This window comes from Rhinatrema bivittatum, chromosome 8 (genome assembly GCF_901001135.1).
Source record: "Rhinatrema bivittatum chromosome 8, aRhiBiv1.1, whole genome shotgun sequence".
Lineage (NCBI taxonomy): Eukaryota > Metazoa > Chordata > Amphibia > Gymnophiona > Rhinatrematidae > Rhinatrema > Rhinatrema bivittatum.
The window spans coordinates 47599897-47617002 of record NC_042622.1 but is presented as its reverse complement, the minus strand read 5'-3'; the positions used below and the strand labels follow the sequence as shown (position 1 = coordinate 47617002).

The 17106-nt window shown below is 45.1% G+C and overlaps 1 protein-coding gene across 4 annotated transcripts in view; it reads left to right on the top strand.

Annotated features, from left to right (window-relative positions):
* The window catches only part of SRC (SRC proto-oncogene, non-receptor tyrosine kinase), a 122601-nt gene that overhangs the window by 73054 nt on the left and 32441 nt on the right, over positions 1 to 17106 (top strand). For all 4 annotated transcript variants that reach the window (XM_029611581.1, XM_029611579.1, XM_029611580.1 and 1 more), the window contains 2 exons: positions 7895 to 8132; positions 8758 to 8857. In XM_029611581.1, coding sequence (XP_029467441.1) covers positions 7898 to 8132; positions 8758 to 8857 — 335 coding nt within the window. In that variant the 5' untranslated portion in view covers positions 7895 to 7897. The remainder of the gene's footprint in view (positions 1 to 7894; positions 8133 to 8757; positions 8858 to 17106) is intronic.

Below are 17106 nucleotides of genomic sequence, written 5' to 3'. Positions count from 1 at the left end.
AGACACATTTCAGAATTGCAGGCTCTCTCATGCATTGAGCCCTACTTAGTTTTTTCTTTTCATTCAGTCATCTTTTGACTGGTGCCTTCGTTCTCCCCTTCCACCTGAATCCGTGTTGTTGACAGCACTCAGGAGGGAGGAATGTAAGGGGGAGGAAGAGAGCCTGCACATGCTGGATGTGTGCCACATGATATTAAGGTATTTAAAGGTAACAAACCCTTTCAGGAAGACTGACAGGTTATTCACGCTATTCAGGGGGACTACGAAAGGGAATAATCCTCCAATGTCATGATAGCCAGGTGGGTTAAGAAGTGATCTCTTTGGCCTACAAACTCAACAGTAGGAAAGCAAGAGTGGCGCTCCATGTGCACCCTAAGAGGGCAGAGGCGTCATCCTGGATGTCTCCCCAAGCAAAATCTGCAGGGCCACCATCTTGGTCCTCCCTGAACTCTCTCCCCCCCCCCCCCCCCCCAAGCACTATAGGCTAAGGAGGAAACAGCCTTCAAGTCAGGGGTCCTGAAAGCAGCTCTCTCTTTTCCTCTCACCCAACATAGAGGGTAACTTTTGTATCACCCAAGAACTGGTCTAGCAGAAAACAAAGGAAGGTAAAATTGTTACTTGTTAACTTTCTTTCCTTGAATCCTGCTAGACAAGTCAAGGTCCCAGGAGGAAACGCAGGGGCTACAAGAAGAGACATTGGAGGTAATCTGGCTCGCTCACTCTCTCTCTCTTCCCTTTTTATCTGCCCTTTTTGCCTGAGAGGGGGAATAACCTCAAGGGACTAAAAAAAAAAAAAGTGTGTTTGGGGGGAGAAAAATGAATAAATATAAGAGAAAAAGGGCTGACATGGAGGTTCTTGTCCAGTTGCTTTGACATTAGGCTACTAGGAAGGACCTGCAGCCACTCCCCCTTTATGGCCAAGAATGAGGTCATGAAGGGGATGTGCCCTGTCTCTAGCAGCTGAGGAACGGGAAAATCCCAAGTGTAAGGCCTGGTCAGCGGGACTGAAGGAACAGAAAATGATCAGGTAAAAACCAGTTGCATCTTCTGCCATTGACAAGCATTGGACAAAAAGCAGGACTGCACCAGGCGCCCCATCTGACAGTACAAACAGGCCTAAGGACGGGCCTGTGGCCTGGAGCAGCTGTATGAGAGGCTCGTGGGTCCCACATCCTCCCTAAAGCGGGGGAGATTGCTGGGGTCATTTGTGAGGCGAGCACGGAGGGGGCAGGTTGTCAGTAAGTATGGGTCCAATGTTCCAGTACTGCCTCAGGCCCTGCTCCAGCCTAAAGACAGCTGAGCAATTGCCAATCGGTTTGATTAGCTGCTTAGCTTCAGAAGTTCAGCTTCTTAGCTTGGCTTTGCAGTTTTGCAAATGCAGAAACAGAATGTCTCTTGTTTTTTTCTCCTGATTATCTGTGAAACAGTTGTGAGGGTGAATGGCTTTTGACATGAAAACCTCTAGATTAGTAATCATCACATTTAATGCCAAGCATGAGCCATGTCTTTGCAAAAGGTTCCTATTTTGATGGTGGAAAAAAAAAAAACATTTGAAAAGCAAATAAAGTGACGAGAAGCTTAGTCAGGATGTGTCGTAGGATTAAACCTTCATTTATTCACTGTTGAGACTAGGATTTGGTTGCTAATTACAATGAATTTACGGGTCTGGGCTCATTCTGCTGCATCACAGAAGTCTGTGCCCAGGAGAGATTTTGCTCTGCCTGCGTGGGACTTATCCTTGGGAAGATTAAGCCATTTAGAGGAGAACTGATGACAGCATGAGGCAGGGCAACCCAAGTCACTGTCCCAGTCCTGTCTCTCTCTCTCTGGTGCAACCAACCAGTTACTTTGGCAGATAACAGAAATGTTAGTGCTTTGAGATCAGCCGGGAATGAAGCTATAAATGTGGAGAGAAAATGCCCATAATAAATGTTTAAATAGGAAACTGTATGAATTCTTGGGGGGATGGCACTGGACCAAAGCTTGTGTGAATAGGGGCACCAGTACATGATGGGGAGAGAGACTGGATCAAGCCCTCCTACCCCAGGCCAGCGTACGCTGCAGCTCGTGGCGATGGAGGGGGAGGAAGGCTGGATCAAGGCTTTTGAGCCAAAGTGGTGAGCCTCTCGGTCGTCTTCTGTATGTGGGGGTGGAAGTGATATTCGGGAGCCTAAGTCCCTGTCGTCATTCGTCCTTCTTGTGGGAGGTGGGTACTATGCTAGGGACCAAAATGTCTAAAATGAAATAGGAAAAAACATCATTTTATTTCACTTTAGTGATTGGAATATGTTGGCTTTGGGATTGGGAATCTCCTCTAGGATGGTTTATTGCTCAGAACAGGAGGAAACACATTTTAGTTTCTATTTTTCCAGTGTTGCACTGCATGCAATGTCTGGCTTCTTGGGGCTTCCTATTTTTGTCTGTGCATTTCTATTTCTAATTTGTGTTACCTTATTCTGTATTTGTTGAGGGTCTGTCTGAGTTCTGTTTGTGACTGAGGGGAGGGATTCTGCTAATATGTAGGTGCTGTGAAAGGATCTGTATCAGTCCAACTTGTTTTGTTTTCCAGATAGGGAGGTACTGGTGTTCTAGAGCCCAGTATAATATTTTCAGTGCTACCTTTTCATAGGTTGGGTTGTTGTTGTGATTTTGGAGTCCTGTGAGTTATTGCTGCTGTGGTACATATGTGCCAAAAGTCCCCCCCCCTCCCCCCCAAGGATTTTGTATTTCACAGTGTGTCTGGTAGTGGAAGAAGTTTGTGTTTCTGTTACTTAGATGCAGAGCTGTAGCTGGCCATAGTCTCCATCCTCTAGGGGCGCCATCACACAAAAGCTATCTGACTCCAGCCTCCTCTTCCCTCCCCCTACCCTGGCAGTAAATAGCAAGGCGACCGGTGAAGCTTCGAAAACAATTGATCTCCTCCTCCTTCCTCCTGCCGGGCCAATGAAGAACAGCGTGGCACACACTCTGCCCCAGCAATGAAAAGTAGCGCTGCCCATAGGGAACCAAAAAAAACATCGGCTGCCTCCCCACCCCGGTAGTGCCAAGCAGCGCAGCCCCAGGGATGCAAAAAAGCATTGGTCTTTTCCTCCCTTTCCCTGCCCAGCAGTGAAAAGTAGCAAGGCCGGCAGGGATTCAAGGAGCAACAATGAACAGAAGCAGTGTGGCCCGCACAATGCCAAGAAGATTGGCCTCATTCCCCATGCTTCAGTATACCTGGAGGCTAGGGGAGAGTGAGGGAGAACCTATGAGTGTGTGTGTGTGATTGAGAATGTGAGCGAGAGGAATGAGCATGTGTGTCTGAGCATGTGCAAGAGAGAGAGCCTGTGTTTGTGTGTGTCTGAGCATGTGCGAGAGAGAGAGCCTGTGTTTGTGTGTGTCTGAGCATGTGCGAGAGAGAGAGCCTGTGTTTGTGTGTGTCTGAGCATGTGAGAGAGCCTGTGTTTGTGTGTGTCTGAGCATGTGCGAGAGAGAGAGCCTGTGTTTGTGTGTGTCTGAGCATGTGAGAGAGCCTGTGTTTGTGTGTGTCTGAGCACGTGTGAGAGAGGTATGAGCTTGTGAGACAGCCTGTGTGTGTGTGTGCGCGTATGACTGAGTATATGAGGGAGAGCTTATGAGTGTGTGTGTATATATGACTGAGCGTGTGTGTGTGTGTGACTGAGCATATGAAAAAGAATGAATGAGCATATGTATGGTTGTGTATAGTTGAACACGAGGGAATGAACAAGTGTATATGTGTATTTGAGCATGCGTGAGAGCATAGGAGCGTGTGAATGACTGAGCTTGTGACAGAGTATGAGTCTGTAAATCTGTTATGATTTATCATGTGACAGAGATTGGATAAGTATATGTGTGTGTGTGTGTATGCATGAGCGAGAGAAAGCGGAGCATGTGTGTGTATACAGTTAAGCATGAGAGAGCAAACAAGCGTGTATGTGTGTATATGATTGAACATGTATGAGAGAGAGCATAGAGAACGTTTGTATGCAACAACCTCCTCCTCTCTCCCTGCTAATCCATGACAATCTCAGGTCATCTGAAAACGAAAATTTCCCAGGTATGGACAGCAGGGGATTTTTTTTTTTTGTTATCCTTATTCGTTTTAATTAATTATTGGGGGATATCTGACGTATCAGCTGTTTAGAAATATTTTATTGACTTATGGAAATGGATAGAGATATGAGGTTTTCATTATTGGGTATTCTATTCATCAGCTGTTTTGAAATATTTAACATTTTTATTAGTATGGTTTTACTATTTATGATTTGTTTCTTGATTTTTATTGTTTGATGTTTTATGAGGAATGGTGGTATTTCTGTTTTCCCATAGTTGCACTGCATACACTCTGGCTTGTGGTTTCCAGTTCAGTTTTTGTCTGCACATTTCTATTTACACTTTACAATCTCTCTGTTAGGAATTTGGTGAGGGTCTGTCTGTGTTCGGCATGTATGAACAAGGCTAGGTGCTCTGCTAGCTTGTAGTTTCTGTGTGGGGCTCTATAACTGCCTGGTTGCTCTGTTTTCTTAATAGGAGGTGTTTTGGTATTTAGGGCCTGGTGTAATATTTGCAATGTTGCCTTTTTATTGGTAGGACTGAATGCTGGCAGTTAGTGCTGTCTTGGTATGGGAGGTTTAGTATATTGTAATAGAAACATAGAAATGACGGCAGAAGAAGACCAAATGGCCCATCCAGTCTGCCCAGCAAGCTACGCACTTTATCCTTTTTTTTTTTTCTTCCCTTTTCTCTCTCACACCTGTTACTCTTGGCTTCCAGCACCCTCCGGCCCTATTCCCCCTCCACCCCACCACCAATGAAGAGAGCACTGCCGGATCTGCATCCAAGTGAACATCCAGCTCAATCAGGGGTAGCAACTTCGGCAACAAGCAGGCCACACCCCTGCCCCTGTCCACCCAGACTGTACGATCCAGACCCCGTTGGTTGCTGTCCACACCCAGATCCTCCCTTCCACACTCCCCCTGCCGCTGAAGCAAAGAGCCATGCGTTGAAAGAGAAGTATCAGACTCTCTCCCTCGCTGAAGCAGAGAGCTACACTGGACATGCATTGAAAGTAAAGTATCGGCCCAGCTACACCTCGCTTCCCTGTGAATACAAATTTATTTTTTTTATTTTTTTTATTTTTCTTCCACATTACCTCTTGCCGTTGAAGCCCAGAGCCATGATGGAGTCTCATCAACCCCGTGAATGTACACTGAACAAGGGCACTGTCTCCAGGTAGCAGCCCCATTTCCGCGAGAGCCACATTAACTATCAATAAATATTGAACAAGTCTAATAATTGGCAATACCTATAGCCTATGACCTCACCGTTAATTTTACATACTCTTACCCACCCCTGGTTTTTGTTTTTTTTTGGAGATGGCAGCCGTCCGTCCTTCCGCTCCGTGAAGGTGGAACACCAACCACTGGCATCCCGCTCCGTGAATGCCTCTGTGGCTACTGCCGCTCCGTGCAGTGTTTTGCTGCCTCCTCTTTATACGCGTCCTCTAGACTTGATGGATCCACGGTGTTTATCCCACGCCCCTTTGAAGTCCTTCACAGTTTTGGACTTCACCACTTCCTCCGGAAGGGCATTCCAGGCATCCACCACTCTCTCTGTGAAGAAATACTTCCTGACATTGGTTCTTAGTCTTCCTCCCTGGAGCCTCAGCTCGTGACCTCTGGTTCTGCTGATTTTTTTCTGACGGAAAAGGTTTGTCGTTGTCTTTGGATCGTTAAAGTTTTTCAAGTATCTGAAAGTCTGAATCATATCACCCCCTGCTCCTCCTTTCCTCCAGGGTGTACATATTTAGATTCTTCAATCTCTCCTCGTATGACATCCGATGATGTCATACGAGGAGAGATTGTAATTGTAATTGCAATTCCGTCTACTCGTGGCTTTCTGAGGGCCAAGCCCACACCTAACATGCGTCACCATAGGCCTAATACCGTATGGGTTCCAAGTGCCTTTTTCTTTTACTTGTTTTGCAGGGTTTTCTAGTTAGCGCCACAGCAGTGTATTTAAATATAATATAATATAGATGTTGATGTAAGTGATGGGGTACATATTCAAAAGCCATTTAGATGGATATGGGGAAAGTTATCTGTCTTAATGGCTTAGCCACATATTTAAAAGGCTTATCCCAGCTAAATTCTAGCCAGATTAAGTCATGGGCGTTCCTGGGGCGGGAAGGAGCAGAGATAGCCAGTTAAATTAACGCGCCATAGGGCAGGTCTATAGTTAGCTAGATACCATATATCCGGCTAACTCTAACTTATCCGGGTCTATTCAGCGGCCTGGGTACGCTGCTGAATATCCGGCTAACTTAATTAGCTGAATATTTCCCTGATATTTTTAGCTCAGAATGGCCTTTTTCACATAAAATCTGAATATTTAATTGTGTTTGGGGAGGGCATGACTAGGAGCGGGGTGACCCCTAGTGGTTGGATTGGGGGGCCCATGAGTGCAGGGTTCTGAAGGGAGGCCTGGTGCATGGCTCCCAGCCCAGGACTGACATTGCAATGACTGGATCAAAGAAAATTGAGGGGAAAAAAGATCCCTGGGAGTTGTGAAGGAAGGCTCCTGGCACCAGGATCTCTCTACTGGTTCTGATTGAGTTGGAAGCCCAAAGGAACTGGAGGAAACTGCTGGGTGGAAATAAAAGCCCCCTCCATTTCACAGTCTCCCAGCTCGTGGTGATGTGTGTTGCACTCAGGGTGAGGGAGCTCCTTTTCACTTGGCCATAGGTGCCACATGGCCTGGCCATGGCTCTGCTTAGGTGACACCAGAATGTTTTTTTTGTATGGTGAGGTGTCCCCATTGTTAAAGGATCGTATGTGTGTGTGTTGGGTGGGGTTTTGTGGATGTATATTTACAGAACTGGAGGTGCAGGATTTATATTGGGTTGCAGTGATGAGAATGAATCTCGCTCTTAAGCCAGGATACAATAAGTTGAGTATGATCGCAGTCTCAGATTTACTGCTACTGTTCGTCTTCATGCTTCCATTGGGCCAAACTGCTGCTTTCTGAAGCTCGTGTGGTGTGATATGCACAGACAACGTATCCAGGTGAGCGTGGAAGTTTTTAAATCATAGTCCTGTGTGGGCACCCCTCAACTTTCTGTGTCAGTAGGCTACATTTGCTTGGCCTCTGATACTTGGTTCTGTGTCTCTTGGTATTTGATCTTCTCTCTCTAGAGTACAGAGGAGTCGCTTAGTACTGACACTTCTATTGGCAATGCTTTTTTTTTTTTTGACATTTTCTCATTTAGCTCCGTGTCTGGTTTTCTGGCATCAAGCATTTTATTAATTGGTCTGGGATGGAAGAATTATACTCTCTCACTTATGCAAAGAATGGATGTAAAAAAGGAATGATCTTAACTGAAACCTACAGTAAGAACTTGGCAGAGGGAGCCTGGGGGTGGAGTGTGGGCAGAACTTGATTGGCCCTTCCCGACCAGAAAGGCATTCAACTGCCCCTGCAAAGGAGTCGGGGGGTAGCAGTGTTACTTCCTAGTGAGAGAACTGTCGTCAGTTGTAGCAACGGTTTTGTTTTGTCCTGGGATCATTGCTAAGAAACCACAGTGAAACTTCACTGACTGGGATACTGTGTATTAAAGACATCCCTTTTATCCAGGACACAGTTGTTTTGCTTGCATCATTTTCTCTCTATTAAGGAGACTTTTACAGAACTTCAGAACTCATTCCTTTCTTAAATGCACAAGTTCCATTGTGTTAGTTTTGGTACATGTTGACTAGAAATTAACCATTAAAACGAGTAGATTAATTGCGTACACTGCCTAGAAGAGCTGTTGTCTAAAACTGTACTATAGGAGTGTGTTAAAAATGGCAGGAGACGAGGTTTTCCTCTCATCTTGCTTTTCTACCCTTTTTTTTAGATCATGGGGAGCAGCAAGAGCAAACCTAAAGACCCGAGCCAGAGAAGCCGCAGTCTGGACATAGCAGAGAATGCGCACCATCCCTTCTCAGCATCTCAGACCCCCAACAAAGCGCTCTCTCTTGACAATCACCATTCCATCAACCCTACCTTTGGAGTCACAGCCGACCTCACCCCGTTTGGGGGGGTAAACACCTCCGAGGTGATCACGTCTCCCCAGCGCTCAGGGCCCTTGTCTGGTAAGCGTGCTGTGTGCACTTTAAGAAGCTTTAGTAAAATTCAGCAAGTTCTTTGTTTCATTCCTCTGTACATGTGTCAGATGTTAGGCTGTCCTCCTGTCAACGTGCCCTCCACAAGGATAATGAAAAGTATTGCCCTCTAGTGAGCTCTGGGTTTATTCCCCAAACAGCTTCTTCAATAATCTTCAACCCTGGGGAGGTAGATGGCTAGAATTCTTTCAGTCCTGGGTTCACATCGCATGTTAACATTTTAATCTGTCCCATAAAGAGAGTATGTTTAATTTGACTCCATCTCTAACCTGGAGAGGGATAAGAAGGAAATTCTGTTACTGAGTTTATTCACTGGGAAGTGTTTTTATTAAGGAAAATCAGTCTGGCTTGTTCGGGGACAAGGGTTAAGGCTTCGTCTTCCCTTTACTCTTTTGAATGTGGTGAAATTAAATCCCAACCAAACCCCTGCATGCATAGCTGATAACATGCAGCATAGACCACGCTAAGAGAGAGAGAGAGAGATTGCATTGTAGGCACTGCAGAACAGACATTGCACCTGCCCGACTCAGGGTCTCGTGTGCAGCTTTCACCGTAATGTTCAGGCTCCTTATGTTGGTGTCTCTCTGGGTTGCAGGTGGCGTCACCACTTTTGTGGCCCTATATGACTACGAATCCAGGACAGAAACAGACCTGTCATTCAAGAAAGGAGAGCGCTTGCAGATTGTCAACAACACGTGAGTGTCTGCGTTTGATGAATGTCACTGGGAGAGTGTCTCATGCTGGTGAGGGGAGAGGCAAAGTGAAAAAGAACAGGCATGGACAGTAAATGCTCAGTAATTGTGGCCCCCAGCCCCCTGCCAGAGTGCATGAGTGTTGGGGGGTTAGGCCTGGCTGCTCCCTGTACTTTGCAGCAGATGAGACCTGCAAAGCTTCGTGTCCAATACTTGTCAGCAGTGTGTGCTTTCCCACCCCTCTGCGCATTGGGCTGGAGTTAAGGGAGCCTTCCAGTTTTGGAAAGTACTGCTTCTGTTTAAACAGAAAAAGTCTCTACGGGGCCGCTATTCAGCTACAGAGTGGCTAGTTAAGTTAGCCGGACACACCTATTTGACTTCCCTAACAGTGCCGCAGAATATACCCGGCTGTCTTAAAGTTAGCTGGATAAGTATCTCCGGCTCATTTTAGGTCAGCCCTACAGCACGACCAGAGTTAGCCAGCTGCAGAGGTTAAGGGGCCAACTCCGCTTCTCCTGGAAATGCCGTCAGCCCACCCCCAATGTATAGGGCTACATCCTAGACGGGTAACTTGTTATGTGACTAGAATGCAGCAATAAATATCTCCGTTTTGCCATTTAGACGAGTAACTTTTCAGTTATCCTTCTAAATGACTTTTGAATATCGACCTCTCTATTTTTTACATGCACACATGCAACAATCCTGTCCAGTAAATTTCAGTGAGGCTTTGCCATGGCCCTTAGGATATTGGCACATCTCTGTAAGTCTTAAATCCTCTCTCTCTTATTGCACAGAAATGGTCACTAGTCAAAAGCAGAACAAGAAATCAAGTTGCTGCAGTCTCTTTAACTTGTCAGGTGAATGGATTTCTCCAGTCCATTTTATTCAAAATACCTGTGTCCTTTTTGATCACAAACCTTTTAGTTTGGATTTTTCTCCTGAATTTTTTGTTTTAGTTTGAATGCAAGCTTTCTGCGTAGTAGAGAACTCTTGTCCTGGAATAGCTGCAGGGGTTTGCAGGCCGGCACATAGCTGGGAAAGCAGGAGACTGCATACTTCAGAATGGAGTGTGAATTTGTGCCTCAACTGGTACCAATCACTTTTGTTGTGCCACACGAGTCTGATAATTTCGTGACCCTTAAGGTTCATGTGTGGCAGTCGGTCTCTGTATGATCTCTGGCTTAAGGACAATGACCTAGGAAGGGGAAGTGGCCATGACCAGTAAAGGCAGTCTCCCACACATCATACATGACGTAAAGAAAGATTGTTGGATGGGTACTCTTTCATCTTCCTGTAGGGCAGCAATAAAAGAGCCTAGGCTGCACTCCTCTAGAGTATTGGTTCTCAATCTTTTTCCCATCGTCACATACCTGATAGAGAGTGCTCATGGGTGACACACTGCTCATTACAGTCCATGATGGAAATTTTATAAAAAGCATAAGAATTACTTTTATTAAGAATGACACAAGGGAAAGATAAGTGTACTCTCTCTGAACAGACATTACATAAATAGTAAATCTTCCATGCCAGAACAGCACTAACTGCCAGCACTCAAACAGTAACAACCTTAACTATGAAAAGGCAACACTGCAAAAATTAAATCAGGCCCTAAAACAACAAGGCACCTCCTGTTTGGGAAAACAAAACAAGTCAAGCTGTGTTAGAGTCCTATACAGAAACCATACGCTAGCAGAACACCTCATCTCAGTCACGTGTGCAGAACACAGACGGATCCTCTTCTGACACAGAATAAAGAGACCATAAAGTACAAATAGAAGTGTGCAGACAAAAACAGAACTGGAAACCACAACAAGCCAGACTCTGTATGCCATGCAACAGTGGAAAAACAGAAACATCACCACTCCTCATAGAAAATCAAGAACTATATAATCAATAGTTTTCATGTATGAAGTTGTTCAGATGTAAACCGGAGTGAAGGCTCCCTGCTATACTTCGGTATATAAAAGAATCTAAATAAATAAATAAATAAATAGTAGTAAAACCATACTAATAAAAAGAACAAATTATTTCAAAACAGCTGATGAGTAGAACATCCAGTAATTAAAAACTCATACAAAAATGTTCTGACACCAATAAAATATTTCAAAACAGCAGACACAAAGACCCAATAATTAAAATTAATAAGGATTAAAAAAATCCTCTGCTCTTCCCTCATGCACACATAGTGGCCTTTATAAAAATAGTGTTTCCTTAAGGGCTTTGCCGATGATCGTGCAAAAACATTTACCATCTGACTATTGTGGAGCCCTCTTCTGTGAAAGCCGATGGGTCTGGATACTTGTGGTTAGGTGTCTACCACAGACTCTCCCAAAGCAGGACTCGTTAAAGCAGCTCTAGTAGTGCTAGGAGACCCCGAGAACAGCTTGCACACAGGATAGCTTCAGAATAAAGTTAATTGTGTGATTAGCTCCCAGGCACTGTGGAATCCTTCAGCCCAAATTCATGTGCACAACAAACACCAAAATATTTCTTAAAAGAAGCAGCTAACCACCAGAAAAGTTACTATTTCATCTGAGAAAAGATTTCATATGGTCTTTGAGATGAAATGCTAACTCCTTTTAAGGATTGCAGGACGCAATTTCTTATGAAAAGATCATCTCTCCTCTTTTTAATATGGCCAGGCTCCCGGTTGGAAGTCTCTCCTTCCTCACGTCTCCTGTCCGGCTGTTTCAGGGTCCAGTGTGGTTGTCTGCAGGAGGTTCTGTTATGGATCAGTTAGAAGCACCTCCATTTACCTGGATTCAGAATGGGGGTGGGGGGAAGGAGGCTGAGTAAGGAGCTTCCATAAATTCAAACACAAATACCTCCTAAAGAATAAAATAAGAATGAAAAGGCTGATATTTATTTTTTTGGTTTTGTTTTCTTATCTGAGCGGTGCTCCTGACTACCCCAAAAAAAAAAAAATCAAAACAACTTATTTGCTAGTAGTGCAGCCCTAAATGAGAAATGGTGGCATTCGAGATTAGACAAGAGGATCTCTGAGCTGGAGAAACACAAGTAATCATTGCTCACACCTTTGGAATTTGCGGTGGGGTCCTGACTCAGACTGAGCTCACAGCAGGCCGGGGCTAGCATGTCTGGGGTTTAGGAGAGGGCCTTAGGGATCCACCTTTAATGTGCACTTTCGGAGTGGTCTGAAAGAATCTCGTCCCTCCCTTACAGGTTGTCGTAAGGTGAGCTGGGCCGTACGCACAGTTTTACTCGTGAATGGGCACACGGTTTATTTTGTGGGCAGACTTAACTCTCCCTGTGCATAAAAAATGTGTGAAAAAATCCAGCATGAAACCGTGAGCTCAAATGAATGCTCCTCCCATTTAAATCTCGTGAATTAAGGCATTAGCTATTGCTCCCCGATGCAGAGAGGTGCATAGGCTAAAGTCAATGCTTCTTAACGCTGGAAATGTAACTCCTGGTCAGAGCTGGAGTAAATGTTACTGGGACTAATGTTAGTATAAAGGACTAAGCCTAAAGTTCACAGTGTGAGTGTCCTGTACTCACATTTTAAGCATGTAAGTCACAACTTGGGCACAAATTGTGTACAAAGCACACTTTGTGTAGAAAACAATTTTGAATGTGTGCAACTTGTGTTTTTTTTCTGCACATAATAATAAAATCTTGTTTTATGTGCAAAAGGCTGTGTTTGTGTGCAGAAAACATTTATGCACACAAATCATATTTTAAGCATATCTTCTACGTACATTTTTTTAAAAATCCTGGTACATTAGCCTAACATTAGCTTACTGCATGAATAGCTTGAATAAAGAAAACGTGAGCAAAAATTGAGCTCAACGTTTTTGACTCACAGTTAGTTACATTATGCCCTTTGTTCTGTAATAAGAGGAAATTGTATTATTTGCACGGCAGAGGGGTCCTGTGTGACCTTGCCCAGGTTTTTTTGAAAGGAAACCTCGATGACTGTGGAGAAGACCCACGGCTGCGTTTTCCCAAAGGGCTGAGCTCCTAGCCTAGGCTTCCAAGTTCGGCTGAAAATGTTCCTAAATTTTGAGAGAAGCCAAAATATGGCAATCCAGACTTCGAATGCTCAGCTTTATTTGAAAATTGTCACCTAAACTAATGCTGAGAGTCCCCGCTGGCCGGCTGGGTCCCCTCCATTTTAGAACCCCTGAGTTGGCGATATCCCCTCTGCCCCCTCCACGTTCCCGCAATCCGGCCTGCCTTCCGCTCTGATGTCAACGCACGTAAGGTCCCCCCGGGGCACCCCAGGTGGCCTCGCCCTTACCTCCTGTCAGCCCGGCATGCAGCCTTGCTCTGACAGTGCCTGGAGTGGCGTCCAAGCCATGCTGGATGCCAGGCTGCCAGGAGGCAAGAGCAAGCCATTTTGCTGGCTGGGTTTTGGGAATATTGTCTTTACTTTGACACTGAGATGGGTCAGAGGTTGGAATAACAGGGCTGTGGGGGGTCTCTGTACTATAACATTAGGAAGGAGGGAGAATCAGGGCTGCAGTGGGATTTTTTTTTTTCTGCCCCTGATCGGATGAAAGAGACGTTTGCCAGGTCCTGTTGCTCAGGGACAGTGTCTTAGACCTAAGCCAGCTATTCCTGTAATTGGTTTTGGCCACGCAGATCAGGTGCAGAGTGCAGAAAATCAGTTCAGCACCTAAGTTTCTTTCCCTGCTCCTGGGGCCACTCACCTTTTAAGGACCTAACGCGAGGTGCTCAGTCCTAGTCAGTTTGAAATTAGGCAGCCAGAGCCTTTAAAAATGTCCCCCTTAGTGGCTCAGTAGTGCAGATCCCAGCCCCAGAAGATGATGTTGGCTGTTAAGTGGGTTTTTTTTCCTCCCACCTTTAATCTCTTCCTGTTCCTCTGTCTGCTGTGGACCTCTGAGCACCCAGAGACATTACAGAGAGGAACGCTGCCACACCTCCCCTCCCACGGCCTCTCCTATCTTCTTTTAGCACCAGAAGGACTTCATCCATTTCTTTCTTAGTGTTAGTGAATTTTCAGTTTGAGTCAACGGATGTCTCTCATCCTCTTTTGGTTTCCCTAACGCCCTTGTCTCTGGATTTCCTGCAGGGTGTTTGGGAGAGAGGTTTCAGTTTTTTGCATGTTGCTGGATATAAGGAAGTGAGGGGGAGGGAAGGACACCTAGCGTTTTAAGATTCAAATTTCACAAAAGCTAAATGCTGAAAATAGAAACATTTTTTTTTATTTTGAGCGGAGGTGTATGTCTGATTTTTGATATCGCACCTTTGTGTGCGAGGTGCTCACACTTGCCTTGAAACTGAGGGGACTGTTCTGGAACTGAGGTGCCTGACAGCTGATGGGGGCACATGGTAGGTGACGCCAGCGAGGATTCAGAGCTGCTCGTGCCCGGCGCCTTTGCCTGCTAATGACAGTGTGTTACTGAGTATGCTGCTTGTTTAACTGAAGCCCTGTGTGTCTCTCTCTCACTCTCTCCCCTTCTGTGCCATGCTTTCCTTTAGGAGAAAAGTGGACGTCAGGTTTGTATTTTAAGATTTCTTTGGAAACTGTGTGTGCACCGCTCCCACAGTGGGATTGATGTGGGGGAGACCCGACCCCCCTCCCCCCTCCAGTGGGTAGACTACCGGTTTAAAACCAATAAAAGGAGGGAGATTTGGATGATATGAAACGGATGTTGGGCCCCAGAAGCCACGGCCTTCGGTTGGCGGTGCACGCCGTCAAAAAGAAAATTTTATGCCCGAGCTTGGGCAGTGGTGGAGTAAAAGCCACAGCAGTTTCACTGGCTTTCCTCGCAGACCGAGGCCACGCAATCAGTCCCCATGCAAGGTTCGTCATGGAAAAGTCCAGAATCCCTAAACCCTCCTGCGCTCCCACCTGCATGGGATGCCCACGGATGAGTCCCAGTTGTCCCCCCTTCTGTGTAGTGGAGGGGGTCACGTGTGCTTGCAGACCTGGCACTTCCGATTGCTCTCCCACCATCCCTTCTTCCCCAGTGTATACAGCAGGTGTGTAGTTATGTATTCCTTTTCTAGTTTGTTTCCTTCACCTCCCTCTTCCTCGTTCCATTCCTCCCACTACACCACACAGTGTTATTACCCGAGTAACGCTGGAAGCATACGCTGGGGTCGCGTAGCACAGCGATCCTGGCAGATAAAGAGGGGTGATTTGCAAAGGTAACCAGGCCCGGGGGGGCAGAAGGGATAAAGTTTACTATTTTTTAATGGGGAGGCCCAGGCCTGCAGTGCTTATCTTCTTGCACTTTAGTGGGTTGGTTGTTTTTTTTTTTTAGAGTGGGGCCCATTTTTGGGTGAGCGGGGAAAGAAGGGGATTGAGACAGATGGTGGGGGGTGGGCATTGGACCGGGAGGCCCATGACTTGGTGCCCGGATAGCTTTAGGTCCAACCAGCCATATTCAACCAGTGGCTGCTTAGGGTTAAAGTTATCTGGCTGTAGGACGTTTATCCGGCTAACATGTCCACTGAATATTGACCTCCTCATTCACTTGCCTTCATTAAGCTGTCCAAGTCAGGTGCTGGTGCTGAAATTGGTTCTCGATGCCTAACATTTCCCCACTCTATTTGTGTCCCTGGAGCTGTACACTTTTTAGGAACTCTGCCCTAGTCAGTTCTCAAAGGTACTGATATAGACGATAGGAGGTTGATATTCAAAAGCCATTTAGACGGATAACTGAAAAGTTATCCATCTAAATAGAAAAACGGCGATATTCATCTCCGTATGTGGCAACCTTCTAGCCGCAGAACGAGAAGGTAGCTGTGTAAATTGGGGGCGGGAAGCATTTCCAGGAACAGCTAAGTTAGCCACCAAAGTTATGCGGCTAACTCTAGTTACGCCGTAGTGCTGGCCTAAAGTTAGGGGATACACCTATCCGGCTAGCTTTAAGATAGCCAGGTATATTCAGCAGCGCCTCCGTGCCGCTGAATATCCTGGTAAAGTTAACTAGCCACTCTGCAGCGGAATATTGTCCCCTTAAAGCCTTTAAAAAAAAATTGACCCCTTGCTGCCTCTTTCTGAGGTTGTATTGTGCTACCTTTTATCACTGTGTGCATCCTCGGACAGCTCACGTTTTGATACAGTTGGCTGTAGGTCGATGCAGTAGAGTATACTCTGAACACAACTTTTTGTGTTAATGTAACACTTTCAGTGTGCGTAAAAAGTAGTGCAGTTGATGTGTTCGTCTGCTTAAGTGCATGGAAATAAAGATTAGCAAACAAAAAAAAAAAAAAGACATTTCTTGACTAGCTTTGAGGGGTTATCGCTCCATTTCTCAGGTCTGCACAGAACAAAGGAAAGGAGTATTGAGTATTAACTCCCCAAAGCTAGTCAGGGAATGTATTACGTATTCCTTTATATTTTCTTTGTCCATGCAGAGTGCACACAAGTAAGACCCATCCTGGATTTTAAAGCCGCAGGACTAGTTAAAGTTCTTCAGAATACCAACTTGGCTTTTTACCCTCCTTTTTAAAACTTTGTATTCCTTGTTCCTTTTTACTACTTTGCTCGGTTATTTTATTTCTTGTACTTAACCCTTTTAGGAAAAAAAGGGGCACATTTTGTTAAATTAAATCTAGTTGCTATATTTTTCTTTTCCCTTCTCTTAAGTCCTTAAGTTCCTGCTGTGTTGATGCTTGCCCTGTGTCTAAGTGGTGCCTGCATAGCAACTCCCTGGCTAATGTTTTTATAAACTGGTTCTCAGAAACTTCAGTGTTGCTTTGAAAAGAAACTACGAAAAAGAACATAAAAGGAGATTTGAATGATTTAAGTAATAACCAAATTGCCTCAGAGCATTGTTTTCTAGAAGTAACTGCTCTGAACTTCACGGGGAGGGGCAATTTTTCTGACTGCCTGTTTAAGGTTTGCAGGCTGTGCACCGTTTTTCAAAGGGGAAAGAACAAGTCTGCTTTCCTGTTGAAAATTTGCCCCCAGGGATAAATACCCACAGAGATCTGCACCTGCTTATGCTGTGGATACTTTTTTCTAGGGATGTGCAGCCAGAAAATTTGTTTTCTTTTTTTTCATTTTGTTTCATTTTATTATTCGTTTCGGGGGTTTTTTTGGGTTTTTTTTGGAGGGGGGGTTGTTTTTGTTTTAGTGCACACTAAACCAAGTTAGTGTGCTCTTAAAAAAAAAAAAAAATGAATGTGCACTAAAAAAAACCCCCAAAACCTAAAAAAATGCATATCCCTACTTTTTTTCCCTATGGAAACCGATGCTCATTGTTGCCTCCCCTGAATTAACTCTGCTTCCAAGCACACCTATTCCCTCCCAC